The 14850-nt window shown below is 40.3% G+C and overlaps 1 protein-coding gene across 1 annotated transcript in view; it reads right to left on the reverse strand.

Moving 5' to 3' along the window:
- The window catches only part of LOC122928127 (sodium-coupled monocarboxylate transporter 1-like), a 53108-nt gene extending 38941 nt beyond the window's left edge, over nt 1-14167 (reverse strand). Inside the window, exons 1-7 of the mRNA XM_044280639.1 lie at nt 13730-14167; nt 8629-8694; nt 6149-6200; nt 4739-4806; nt 4188-4342; nt 3764-3904; nt 2313-2442 (exon numbers count right to left, since the gene is read on the reverse strand). Coding sequence (XP_044136574.1) covers nt 2313-2442; nt 3764-3904; nt 4188-4342; nt 4739-4806; nt 6149-6200; nt 8629-8694; nt 13730-14080 — 963 coding nt within the window. The 5' untranslated portion in view covers nt 14081-14167. The remainder of the gene's footprint in view (nt 1-2312; nt 2443-3763; nt 3905-4187; nt 4343-4738; nt 4807-6148; nt 6201-8628; nt 8695-13729) is intronic.
- Nucleotides 14168-14850: the final 683 nt, after the last annotated feature.

Genomic DNA, 14850 nt, shown 5'->3' on the forward strand with positions numbered 1-14850 from the left:
CCGATTCCGCACCATTCTCTTTTAGTTCATTCTTCAGGCATGCATGTCCTCCCCCTTCGATGGTAACCTTTTGGGCCCTTCACCAGTACGGTTATGAAAGCTGCCATGTTCCTCAGCTTTTATGGCTTCCTCAGGCCAGGCGAGCTTACCTGCAGTTCCCCTAGGTGCAGCAGCTTGCAAAAACAGCAGTCGGTTGGTGCAATGACCTTCTCATCTTCAGGTTGCTTTCACAATATCAAGTCAGTCTGGCCCTCCAACTGGAGTTAGATTCTTTAAAACCTCCAATGCTTGGTGTCCGGTTGAGATCCTTTTACATGATGCGCCACACGATAGCCTTTGTTGCCTCACCACAATGTACCTCTCACTTCTGCCCAATTCATTTCACACAACCGCGCCCTGGCCTCGGGCCTAGGGTATAATCCTCCAGTCATTTCCAGTCATTCATTTCATACTGAGGCCGCTTCAGCAGCTTCTAGGAATAAGGTTCCTGCACATGTAATCAGGAAAATGGGGCGTTGGCGTGAGGTACATTCCGAATCCCCACGTTGAAATTTCTCGGTCTCTCGTACTCTCGCTCTCTGATTATGATTGAGGTGGTTCACCTTAATCCTGGTCTCCTTGCTTCCTTTTTGCCCCCTTTTAGGCCTACCCACGTACCTTGCTCCAGGCACAAGTCAGCCAGTGTAGGGTCCGGGGTTAGGCATGCTTCCCCGATTCGTTCACAGGTAGCCCCAACCACAAATTAGGAAGGCTGAGGTTCAGCCTGCATTTGTGGGAGGGGTGTCTGCCCCATTTATTCACCGGCTCCCTCACCCTGGCATGCGTCTCTCTCATGCCCGACCCTCCCACCCCTATTCTCTGTTGTCCTCATCAGGATATGCCCCTTTTTAGGCCTACCCGCGTACCTGGCTCCAAGCACAAGTCAGTGTAGGGTCCGGGGTTAGGCATGCTTCCCCGATTCGTTCACAGGTAGTCCCGACCACAAATATATATATATATCGTAACCCTTCATACCATTTCACCTTTTTTAAATTTTGTTATGTTGCGACCATTTCCTAAAAAAAATCAAGTTTTTTATAATATAATATAACTTAACTGAAGGATCCGGCTTTGCACAGGCATATTTAATCTATTTCATTTAACGTTTTTGTGTGTCGTAAAAAGATATCGACAGTATCCACTATAACAGTGACATCTACAGTACCCCGCCCCCTTAACAGTGACCTCTGCAGCCCCCAACCTTCGAAACTCCCTGTCCTCCGTCCGGCGCAGGCCCTGGACGGACACAGGGATGTCCTTTTGAACACTGTCCTGTCTGAGTGTGAGCTGCAGAGATAAAGTCACCCTCTCTCCCACCCCTGCAGCTGACAGAAGTAGATTTTTACCTTCATTTTTTCAGTCCCCGTCGACTGCGGAGTGGGAGGGTCAGGGCTTAGCGGGACCTGGGGGCGGGGCTTTTAAGCCCATCTTTTGAGGGCGGCCTGAATGGCCACCCTACCTGCCCCCTGAACTGTGACCTCCACAGCACTCCGCACCCTTAACAGTGTCATCCACAGCCCCCTGCCCCTTTAAAGGAAATCTGTCACCAGGATAATCGCTATTGAAGTAAAGCCATAGCCTAATAGCACTTAGTACCTTATTTCTAGATGTGCCTTTGTTTCAGCAATAGATGTTTTCTATCTTCTGAAAATCCAGTTTATTTGGTATGCAAATGAGCCTGTAAGGTGCCCAAAGGTGTGCCTGGGCTCCTTCCTGCAAGAATGACGCCCCTCTGGGTACCTTACTGGCTTATTTGCATACCAAATAAACTGGATTTTCAGAAGATAGAAAACATCTATTGCTGAAACAAAGGCACATCTAGAAATAAGGTACTAAGTGCTATTAGGCTATGGCTTTACTTCAATAGCGATTATCCTGGTGACAGATTTCCTTTAAAGCTGACCTACAGCAGTGAAGAAAAATGGCGGGGTTGTTATGGAAACCTGGTGTAAAACTGTATGCATGTGGAGACTAAGGGCCTGCGAGCTTCTATTGGCTGATAAGGGTTATGTGACCAGGCTTCTATTGGCTTATGCATTTTTTGGGAATATCTCAGGAACGGTACATGCTAGAGAGCTGAGATCCGGTCTAAAACCTTCCTGGACACCTGATGTACCTGTGTGCAAAATTTTGTGATTGTAAATGCGATGTTGCGGATTCCTTTAGCAGACATACACACATACATACACTCAGCTTTATATATTAGATATAATAATTAAATGTTTTAATAATAAATTACCTTAAAAAAGTAGATGTTTGACCCTTTTTCTTACCTGGTCAGGGGCTGATACAAATTTGGCAGTCCAAGGGTCACAGTCCTTATATATAGAATACATAGCTAGTCCAGAAAGTACCGCACAGGAAAGAATAGCCCATAGTCCTAATAGATTCACATACAGGGACCTAATAAAATGTAATACTATTATTATTGTATTCATTTATATAGCAATAACATATTCCACATCACTGTATAGAGATTATCCTCACTCAGTCCATGTTTCTATTGGGGCTCACAAAGGAGCAGACTGGTCATATAACCTACAGGGAAACTTCCCATTGGGCCTATGCTTGGGGGCACCCGAACCCGCCTCACAGCTGCTGGCCATTAATTAATGCTAGAAGCATCAGTTACTTATGCACCTGGTCAGCAGTCACAGGAGCCCTCCTGAATTCATCTGTATCACCATCCTGTATGGTGACAGGGCAGTATTTGCACTGTGGTATTTGGTTTTGCTGGGGTTATATTTTATGCTGCACTTTAGTATTGCTGACCCTGCCTACTTCTGTTGTGTCTGCCTACTTGTGGCTTTGTGTTGGCCCTGACTACTTATGTTGGCCTGCCTTCTGTCAATATGGACTCCTCTACAACTTGGGGCCACTTTTAGATTTTGTTGTCTAGGACCACTTTAGCTGTGTACACCTGTCTTTGTTTTTGTTATATTATTTTTACTGTTTATCACATCCACACATTTGCTATCCTGTGTAGAATGTCCATTGGGGTACTTATGGTCCACGGTAGGCATCCTCCATTGTATGCATTTTTGCTGGGAATGTCATGTCATTTTTTGAGCATAGTGAACACTGTAATATCAAAAACCTTGATGGAATTGTGTTTTTTTTCTCTTTCCCCCCCCCCCCTGTTTTCCAGTAAAAGATATGGTAAATTAAATGTTGCCATTAAAAAATATAACTTGTCGCGCAAAAAATAAACCCACATATGGCTATGTGAACGAAAAAATGAAAAAGTCGTGGCCCGGTCCTTAAAGTGGTTATCCCATGAAAAATAAAAATAAAATAGAATCAGAGGTCATACTGTACATGACAATCTCTTTCTAAAAAAAACTATGATCAGCCCTGTACCTCACATGGATCCAGAGATCTCCCCATTCATTGCTCTGCTAGATTTATATCAATCTGACCGCTCAGGGGGCGTGTCTTTTTTTCTACTGCAGCTCAGGGGGCGTGTCTCAGCTCTCCTTGTCACAGATCAGGAGGCAGTTGAAGGATGAAACTGAGTATGTGCGGCCATCTCAGTGAGCAGGACAAAGAAATAAAAGAAAAAACATACAGCAGGTGGCGCTATACAGATATATTTTGTTGAATAACTCAGTAGCTATGCTAAATTTTTAATGACATTCAATTATGAAAGTATTTAGATCCAGGTGCTGGTGGGAAAACTGTAGAATATTTTTTGTGGGAAAATCCCTTTAAGGGGTTTACTTACATTTTTGCGTGGAATCTGGTTTTGCAAGCAATATATCTCTGTACTTGTGATTGATTAACACCATAGATACCAGTCCATGTAAAGGTTCCTCCAATTACAATTGTCCAAAAGGAATGCCGCTGCAGTGGATTGGGGTTGAAACTAGTGATAATCAAAAGTATAGATTAAAATATTATACTAGTATCAGAAGCATACTGGTATGCACTGTCACTAAGATGCTTATTAGTTCCCCATTATCATCCATTTGTTAGAAATGCTTTTGAGTACAAAAATTAGTAAAACTAAGTCTATTTATTCATATTTAAAAATCTACATGTACTAAAATACTCCTGCTTTTCAGTTTAGCTTGCTGAGCTTTCAAACCCTGTTACAATTAAATCAAGTAAAGAAAGTAAAGAAAAAAGCAGTTCAAACATCTACTTACTCCCAGAAATTTAGCCTGTCTCCATAATATGAGTCATTCAAAATGGGGCCAATCCCACCTTGGACAACGACAGCTCGAATAATTACAGATGAAAATCCTGCAACCATGATCCCAACCTGGAATACATCTGTCCATACAACTGCCTTAAGACCACCCTGTAAGAAATCACAAAATAGTTGAAGTACTGCCCTGGTAAGTCTGAACTAAACCAACAGTAGATTATGTCATAGTTCATAGGTCAATATGGCCAAAATCAACAAAATATGTCTATGGTTAAAAAAAACTTGAGTAATTTAGGGGATATTAATAAGAAATCTAAGAATATCCTTGTTATATCTTGTAGTGTTTGGTGTCAAAGTGATGCAACACGGGCTTTGCTTCTGCTATGATCTGGTTCTACAAACATACAAGTCAATATTTTGCCACTTTTTTGCCCATATTTAGTTTTTTTACGATTAACCCAAATATTAGAAAAACAACACATGAAAGGAAAATACATGGAAGTGTAACTGTATATTATAGAAGAATAGCAATATTACAGAGGTACTAACCAGCGTACAGTAGAAGGTACAGACCACTCCTGTCGCCACGACAGCTCCCCACAAATCAAACCCAGTCACTGAAATAGATATGGATATTGAATACTATTAAAATTAGTGGACACAAAAGGTTTAACCTATAGAGAAAAGTACTGATGCAGACATGTTCCTAAATATAGCCTAAAACATATCAGAACCTAGTTTATGGTTTCCCCAAATCATCATAGTAGTATTGGTAGTCACTGTAAAATCTACTGATAAGGTTTTTGAAATTGTACCAAATAACACTCCAGACACAGCTTATATACTGCCCATTAGGTATAGAGTATGACACAGGATTTATTTTTCACTCAATGTGTCATACCCAGTGAGGTCAAGCAGAAGACCTAACTCCATGATCAATTTTGTCTGGATTCTTCCTTTAAATTGGTTATTCGAGACTGAGAGCCCTTTTTCAGATGGCCAGGCAGGACACAAGAGTTAAAGGGAACCTGTCACCGGGATTTTGTGTATAGAGCTGAGGACATCCTCAATACCCAGTCCCCATAGCTCTGTGTGCTTTTATTGTGTAACAAAAAAAGATTTGATACATATGCAAATGAACCTTAGATGAGTCCTGTCCCTGACTCATCTCAGGGACAGGACTCATCTCAGGTTAATTTGCATATGTATCACATCATTTTTTTTTACACAATAAAAGCACACAGAGCTATGGGGACTGGGTATTGTGGATATGCTAGCGGCGATCTAGCAATCCATGTCCTCAGCTCTATACACAAAATCCCAATGACGGGTTCCCTTTAAGAAAAAAGAGTCACCAGTAATCAGGGCTCCGAGTCTAGTGCCAATCCCCTTTCTCCTCCACTTCTGGCCTTTGCTGCACCAGGTGTGACATGCATTGAGTGGTCAAGCAGTGCTGATGCACACTTCCACTTAACAGCTGCATTTTTTTTATTTTATTTTTTGAATTTGTGCTATCTGAAAAAAGGCAACCATCTCTAAGAACCCCTTTAAGACTGCAAAAAGTCTGTAAAGTAGCTGCGTCTAGGACAAATGACCAAAGAACATAACATCACTGGCCTCAAAAGACTTCCATGGCCTCTTCAAACCAGGAGTCTGAACCCCACCAATCTGATATTGATGACCTATACTGAAGATAGGTCATCAATATCAAAATATCAAACCCCTTTAATGAAGCATAAAGTTATGTATAACAAAGTCAAATACAACTTGCACATGCTCCACACAAATGGGCCATGAAAGCTCTTGAAAGTTCTATGCCTCTTTTAGGACAATTCAACAGGTCCCCAAGCTAATGTTATTAAGCCAGGCATAACGTGCTTTTATGAAGACTATCAACATTAGCTTAGAGATACAGATATCAGAGATTCCTTAATTCTGTCTCTTACCTATCATTCTTACCTTGATTCAGTGCCAGAGCTGGAGCATAAATTACAATTCCAGTGTAAAGAACCTAAAGAGAAATCAAAAATATTTTGAATGAGGAAAACCACAAAATAAAAATAAATAAACAAGTAGCTAAATTTAAAGGAGGATCAGATGAACATGACATTACATGACCTAACAATGCTGGAAAAAGCCGTGGCGCTACTGCTGCCTTCTCAAACAGCTGATCGGCGAGGGTCCCGGGTATTGGACCCCCACCAATCAGATACTGATGATCTATCCAGTGGATAGGTCATCAGTAAAAATCTGTTGTAAAAACCCTTTAAAAGCAAATCTCCAGTGTAATAAAGCCATATACTCAACTGAGTTTTCATGAACTGTGACCTCTTTTGATGACTCTTACATATGGTGGGCAGACACTAGTGAATAATGTCAGCCTTTGCACGTCAGCTCCATGTGAAGAATTTTAATAAGGGTTTTCATGGGCAGCTTTCAAAGTACACACTGTTATCTCTATATTTGAATATGGAGATAACAGTGTCTAAAGGTCCCTTTTACACTGCTCAATTGGGCAGACGATTGTTGGGAAGGATGAGTTCTTCCCGAAACGCACCTGCTTGTCAGTGAAGGAGACCACTGCTATTACATGCAGCAATCTCTTCCATAGTATGGAGAGAAGCGATATCTAATGCCATCGCTCGTCCCCATACAAAATCATTGTTTGCCGGCAGCTGAGTGCTGTTTAGACAGCAAGATCTACTGCAGTCAAACTTTGATTTAGGTGACACCATGAAAGATGAAATTACCAGCGGCATCTTTGCACAGGCAGATTATCACTAATGAGCATACGAAGGCTTGTTAACAATGTTCAGGAACGCACTGAACGCAATGTTATCAGGGGTCAGCTGAGATCACTCTGTCACGCACTTTAGCTAAGTTGCAGACCAGCCCCGAAGCGTCAAGAAGACAGCTGGCACTGACAATTTGTATTACAGGTCCAGGGCTATTTTGAGCAAGCCATGGACCTGAAATGCTTCTGTCCCTGCGATTAGAACGTTTTCCCTGTGATCTGTCCCTGCTGACAAGAATTTTCTCCCAGAGATCTGTCCCTTAGAGCTGTAACTGTGTATAACAGCTTCAAGGCAACTGCACATAGAGCTGTTCTTCACAAGCTAGTGGCGCAGATACGAGGTGGCGCCTATGTGCGCTCCTGCAATCCCAGCCATCAGAGAGGACAGCTCTTGTTCCTGTAGTAAGCAGCTGGATTGCAGCAGTGGTCAGAACACCTAGAAACAAGCATTTTATAATGGGATGAAAAATGAATTCAAACAAGCAGAGGAGGCAATATGAACAATGAATATACATTAGTAAGTAGATTATATTAACTTTATGCACTTGATAAATGCCATTTTCTCAAGTGAGACAACCCCTGCTTTTCTAGATGTCACATGTGGGGAAGCAGTAGTTTAAGGTCATCACAAGTTTCATCACCATCATGTAGTGCTTACTTTAAACTAGACACAGCTGCACATAACGTATACCCATCCTCCAAACTGTATAGTGCACTTCTTCCTTTGAAATATGTTTGGAATTCTTTAAGATTCCCCAATATATACCATAGATATTCCAAACTATGACTATTTTCCATTATCTTGTAATGAACAAGGTTCATGCCATTCCTAATGGAAATTCCACTTTTCAACACAATTTTACATTTCACAGTACCAAAATATGATGGGGTTGTGTCATTTCAGCAAATAACATTTTTCATGTAGACAATGTTAATACAAGCCACTTACTAATGTATTGTGATTGTCCATATTGCCTCCTTTGCTGGCTGGACTCATTTTTCCATCACATTATACACTGCTTGTTTCTATGGTGACGGACACCCTGCAATCCATCAGTGGTGGTCGTGCATGCAAACTATAGAAAAAAAATCACCAGCCTATGTGCTGGTGCCAGAGTAAAGCCGGGGTCAGCAGCACAAGCAATCCAAATGAGCACAGGAACCAGAACCAGGAACACAGACAATCAATGGCAAAGGTGTATGGCCAGGAGGGAGGGAGACCCTGAATCATAACCTGATATGTCCATGGAATCGACACTCCATAGGACAGGATACAAACTGCAAAGTAACAGAGCAGCTCGGCTGCCATTCATCTTGCTGCTAAACTCCCCCTGCGCACGCACGCATTGCGCTCTGTTGCTAGGGACATGACCCAGCAGCGAGTCTCTCCCGGCGTGTGGGTGCCGGAGCTGAGAGCCTTGTCAGGTAATTATGTTACATCATTCACAGTAAATAACTTGTTCACTATATTGAAGGGGTTATTATGATTACAGGGATACTGTAAAATACAGTGCTGTGATATTTCATACTAAGTATGTTATAAAAACTGTAATAGCTTTTGCTCCATTATATTTTTTTTGTAACAAAAACAAAACTTTGCAGAACATTATAAATTTTACTATAAAAGAAAAAAGATATTACTTACCGTTTGGATAATGAACAACAATGTGCCAATAAGTCGTACACACTTGTTAAATCTGAGCTCAAGGTACTGTGAAAATAATGAATGAATGAGGTTATTTATTACAATGGATATTATTGAATTTGTACAAATTTGGGTCTGATTTAGATATTACAGGCAAGTAATATTATATGTATAAATATATATGTACACACACATATATATATATATATATATATATATATATACACACAGTACAGACCAAAAGTTTGGACACACCTTCTCATTCAAAGAGTTTTCTTTATTTTCATGACTATGAAAATTGTAGATTCACACTGAAGGCATCAAAACTATGAATTAACACGTGGAATTATATACATAACAAAAAAGTGTGAAACAACTGAAAATATGTCATATTCTAGGTTCTTCAAAGTAGCCACCTTTTGCTTTGATTACTGCTTTGCACATTCTTGATGAGCTTCAAGAGGTAGTCACCTGAAATGGTTTTCACTTCACAGGTGTGCCCTGTCAGGTTTAATAAGTGGGATTTCTCGCCTTATAAATGGGGTTGGGACCATCAGTTGCGTTGAGGAGAAGTCAGGTGGATACACAGCTGATAGTCCTACTGAATAGACTGTTAGAATTTGTATTATGGCAAGAAAAAAGCAGCTAAGAAAAGAAAAACGAGTGGCCATCATTACTTTAAGAAATGAAGGTCAGTCAGTCAGCCGCAAAATTGGGAAAACTTTGAAAGTAAGGGCTATTTGACCATGAAGGAGAGTGATGGGGTGCTGCGCCAGATGACCTGGCCTCCACAGTCACCGGACCTGAGCCCAATCGAGATGGTTTGGGGTGAGCTGGACCGCAGAGTGAAGGCAAAAGGGCCAACAAGTGCTAAGCATCTCTGGGAACTCCTTCAAGACTGTTGGAAGACCATTTCAGGTGACTACCTCTTGAAGCTCAGTGTGCAAAGCAGTAATCAAAGCAAAAGGTGGCTACTTTGAAGAACCTAGAATATGACATATTTTCAGTTGTTTCACGCTTGTTTGTTATGTATATAATTCCACATGTGCTAATTCATAGTTTTGATACCTTCATAGTCATGAAAATAAAGAAAACTCTTTGAATGAGAAGTTGTGTCCAAACTTTTGGTCTGTACTGTATATATATATATATATATCTATATATATATATATATATACACACCAGCTGTGATTATATATAGTATATAGCATGGCTGTAGTCACACAAATGTTAAAGGTAGCTGTGTTCAATTTTTATAGTTACCAGTTTATAGTCTATAGTTACCAGAAGAAATTATTAACCAGACTCTTGAGGAACTTCTGCAACTTTTAACCATCTGGGTACACTTTACCATCTACTGAGGATTCATTAATAATCAATATATTTCCAGAGATGACATTGCAAGGAAATCTTACATCCACTCATTACTTAGAAGTCAACATGTTACGGGAGATTTAGGGTGGGTTCACACTAGCGTTAGGGATTCCGTTATGGCTTTCATAACGGAAAATAACGGAATCCATAAGATGGAAGGACGGATCCGTTCTTCTGCCCATAGACTTGTATTATGATAGAATTCAAAACAGAAGCCTTTAAAAGGCATTCCGTTTGCTTTCCGTCCTAATAGAAGTCTATGGGAATCAAAACGGATCCGCCTGGGTCCCGTTATGCAAGATGGAAAACAAAGTCCTGTCGACAGGACTTTGTTTTCAGTCTTGCATAATGGGACCCAGGCGGCTCCATTTTGATTCCCATAGACTTCTATTAGGACAGAAAGCAAACGGAATGCCTTTTAAAGGCTTCCGTTTTGCATTCTGTCTGGGCATTCTGTTATAACATGATTATTACGGAAAGACATAATGGAGTCCCTAACAATAGCGTGAACCCACCCTTATCAAACTGGTGTAAAGTAGAACTGGCTTAGTTGCCATAGCACCCAAATTAGCTCCTTTAGAAAATGAAAGGGCAACTAAGCCAGTTCTACTTTACACCAGTTTGATAAATCTCCTCCGTTATTTCCTGAGCAGTAATGCTATCAGTATGCCTATTAAAGGAAATGGGTCACAAAACAATTTATCTGCTGAAACCAAATAGTGACACATATTCTTTTTATCTAATTTTATTTTAGATATATCTGACATGTGTCACTTTATGCGGTGATAACTTTAAAATGCTTTTATTTATCCAAGAAATTCTGAGACTGTTTTCTCATCACATATTGTACTTCATGACAGTAAAAAAAATTGTTGAGTTTATTTTACAAAAAATTTGGAAAAATTGTAATTTTCTAAATTACAATTTTTCTGCTTTTAAAACACATAGTGATACCTCCTAAAATAGTTATTACTTTACATTTCCTATATGTCTACGTCATGTTTGGATTGTTTTGTAAGTGACATTTTCTTTTATTGGGACGTTAGAAGGCTTAGAAGTTTAGAAGCAAATCTAAAAATGTTTAAGAACATTTCCAAAACCCACTTTTTTATAACCAGTTCAGGTCTGAAGTCGTCTGAAGTCACTTTTCGGGCTTACATAATTGTGTACCGCAAAACACACAACGGTCGTGTGCATGAGGCCTTGATTCATTTTATTTGGCTAACAAAGCAAGGGTTAACAGCCAAACAAAACTCTATATTTATTTCCCTGATTCTGTAGTTTAGAGAAACACCCCATAGGTGGTCGTAAACTGCAGTACGGGCACACGGCAGGGTGCAGAAGGAAAGGAACGCCATATAATATTTTAAGTTGCCATTTCATATTTGAAATGTTGATGTACCCCTAGATTAGAAACTCCAAAAAATTACCCCATTTTGGACACTATGGGATAAGGTGGCAACTTTGTTCGTACTATTTTAGGGTACATTTGAATTTTGATTGCTCTATATTACACTTTTTGTTAGGCAAGGTAACAAAAAATAGCTGTTTTGCACCGTTTTTAATTTTTGTTATTTACAATGTTCATCTGACAAGTTAGATCATGCGGTATTTTTATAGAGCAGGTTGTTACGGACGTGACAATACCAAATATTTTTTTGTTTTTTGTTTCAGCTTTACATAATTAAGCATTTTTGAAAAAAATGATTTTTTTGTGTCTCCATATTCTGAAAGCCATATTTTTTTATATTTTTTTTGGCAACTGTCTTATGTAGGGGCTCATTTTTTTTCCGGTATGAGATGACTGTTTGATTGGTACTACTTTAGGGTGCATATGACTTTTTGATCGCATGGTAATACACTTTTTGTGATATAAGGTGACAAAATATTGCTTTTTTGACAGCTTTTATTTTATTTATTTTTTATGGTGTTCACATGAGGGGTTAGATCATGTGATATTTTTATACAGCAGGTTGTTACGGACACGGCAATACCTAATATATCTACTTTTTTTGTTTGTGTTCACTTTTAGCACAATAAAAGCATTTTTAAAACAACAAAAAAATCATGTTTTAGTGTCTCCATATTCTGAGAGCCATAGTTTCTTTATTTTTTGGGCGATTGTCTTAGAACGTGGCTCATTTTTTGCAGGATGAGGTGATGGTTTGATTGGTACTATTTTGGGGTGCATATACGCCTTTTTGATCGCTTAGTGTTGCACTTTTTGTGATGTAACGTGACAAAAAAGTTTTTTCTACGGCATTCAGGTGAGGTGGTGGATTATGTGATATTTTTATAGAGCCTGTCGTTACAGATGCGGCAATACCCAATATGTCTGTTTTTCTTTTCTATTTTTTCATTATTTTATGTGTTTTATTTTGGGAAATTTTATTTTTATTTTTACTTGAAACTTTATTCATTTTTTATTATGAAAAACACTTTTGGGGCTTTTTTTAAACTTTTTATTTTTGTCCCAATATGGGACTTCAACTTCTGAGGTCTGATCCCCTCTGCAAAGTATTACAATACAACTTGTATTGTAATGCATTGGCTGTTAGCTTTTATGCTGACAGCCTGCCTGTGAGTTCCAGCCTAAGGTCTGGATATCACAGGCTTCCGTATGAGGCACGCCCTGACGCCTATGTAAGGCATCGGGCTTGCCTTCTCTGCCATCGGGTCCCCACCACTGCAGCGCACGGACCTGATGGAGATGTTGAGCACACCTGTACCCTCCGCAAACCCACTGCATGCCGCGGTCAGCTTTGACTGTGCATACAAGGGGTTAATACGCCGGCATCGGTGTCTTCACCAATGCCGGCGTATGCAGCAGGGACCTGGCTGTCAGTGACTGCCGGGTCTGTGCTGCTGATCGGGTGGGTGCAGCTCCTGCACCCGCCCGATCAGCCTGCCATACATATACGTCACTGGTCCTTAAGTCACGTCCAGCTGTGACGTACATGTACGGCAAGGGTCCTTAAGGGGTTAAAGACGTATTAAAAATTATAACAGTGATCCAGGCCATTTAAAGTCTATTCGTAGAAGCTAGCTTTTTTAGTGATTACATCTCTAGATAAGGAGTAGGCACATTGAGATTCATTAAAACGAGAGCAGGGGAAAACTGAGTATATTGTATACATTGAGAGAAGCTACCTGGATAAGTATATCAGAAAGAAATGTAAAAATTGAAAAATCTTAATCTCAAAACATTAAAAAAGGGAACTGGGTATATGTCCTATGTGGATGTACCATAAGAGGCTGCTGCAATTTTATCCATTCTAGGTAATACCCTATGAGCTAAATCATCCGCAGCAAAAATCTGTCAAGAGATTACTAATATGTTTAATGCATGTAAAGTGTATCAGTTTTGGAGGAACTCAGAGGATCATTTAGACTGGATACTATTGCAACAAGCTCTCAGATGTGTGAAAAAAACATTTATCATCTATCCACTGACTAGATGATAAATGTACAACCACTGGGGGCCCCACAACGATCGTCTATCTCCATCAGCCCACTGTCTATCATTCCATTCAAACTCATCTTCATTCTGGTCATGCAGTGAGGAGAAATAGGGTGACCTCCATTCTAGTGAGCAGTGGTGGTCCTAGGAGTCAGGCCCCCTGCCATTCACATATTTATCACGTATCCTATACATAGGTGAGAAACATTTTGTGTGATAACCTCTTTAAGGTCTGTACATTTATTCTTCATATCTAACTGCACTTACCTCATAGGTGCTGGTGATGCCCAGTCTGTAGAACACTGGCAGATATACTTCAGATGTGATCACCACAACAAGGGTGTAAGTTATAGCGAATATGCTGAACATGGCACCAAATCTGTACACCTCCGATGGGGTACCCAACACTGTAACTGCTGACATGAAGCTGGCAGTAAGAGAAAGAGCCACTGGGACTCCAGTCATACTTCTGCCACCCATTAGGAAATCTTTTGAGGTTTTCTGTCCACCACCAGCAAACGCATAGTAAATCCCAATAATAGCAGAGATGAGGAGCATGAGGGCAAAAACGACATAGTCCCATACTGAAAAAGTACCAATGTCACCTGCAGTGGCCATAGTTACTCAAATGTGAGTTTGAATGTGAATGACTGCAACAAAAGGAATGTGGGTAGCCAAGTGGTGATTCTACGCTTTAACTGGCTCCCAGCTACCTCTGAACAGTTATATGCAAATCAGAACAGCATTTAGTAACTGAGTAAAAGGAATGAAAACATCAAAGTACACAGAGTCCTCAGAGACTGGCAAGGTGTGCATGCGATTGTGCCTCAGGACAAAGTTGTCATTGTCTCAGTGTGACAAGCAGATGGAATTGCAACACAGCTATTTCATGCCCAAAAGTACATTCTGTATGTGATTCCGTTTTTTTTTTTTGCGGACCCGTTGACTTGAATGGAGCCACGGAACGTGATTTGCGAGCAATAGTAGGACATGTTCTATCTTTGAATGGAACGGAAAAACTGAAATACGGAGACGGAATGCATACGGAGTACATTCAGTTTTTTTTGCGGGAAGGATTGAAATGAATAGTTCCGTATACGGAACTAAAAAAACGGCCCGTATACGGAATGCAAAAAACGTTTGTGTGAACAAGCCCTTACTCATCGACTGTTTCTAACTCTCAGCTTGGCATGCGAGCAGCAGCTCACTGGAGCCTTATTGCCTCTCTTACCTATCTGCAGCCCTCCTCACAGCTCATTCTTCCCTCAGAACGTTCTTATCAGAGACTGACATTCCTCCATGTATGACTTTGCATATAGAAATAGCTGTCAATCACTGGTAGGACATCCTCTTTGACTTCAAAGCCTAGACTGAGCAAGAATTTAAAT

The sequence above is a fragment of the Bufo gargarizans genome, chromosome 2, assembly GCF_014858855.1.
Source record: "Bufo gargarizans isolate SCDJY-AF-19 chromosome 2, ASM1485885v1, whole genome shotgun sequence".
NCBI lineage: Eukaryota > Metazoa > Chordata > Amphibia > Anura > Bufonidae > Bufo > Bufo gargarizans.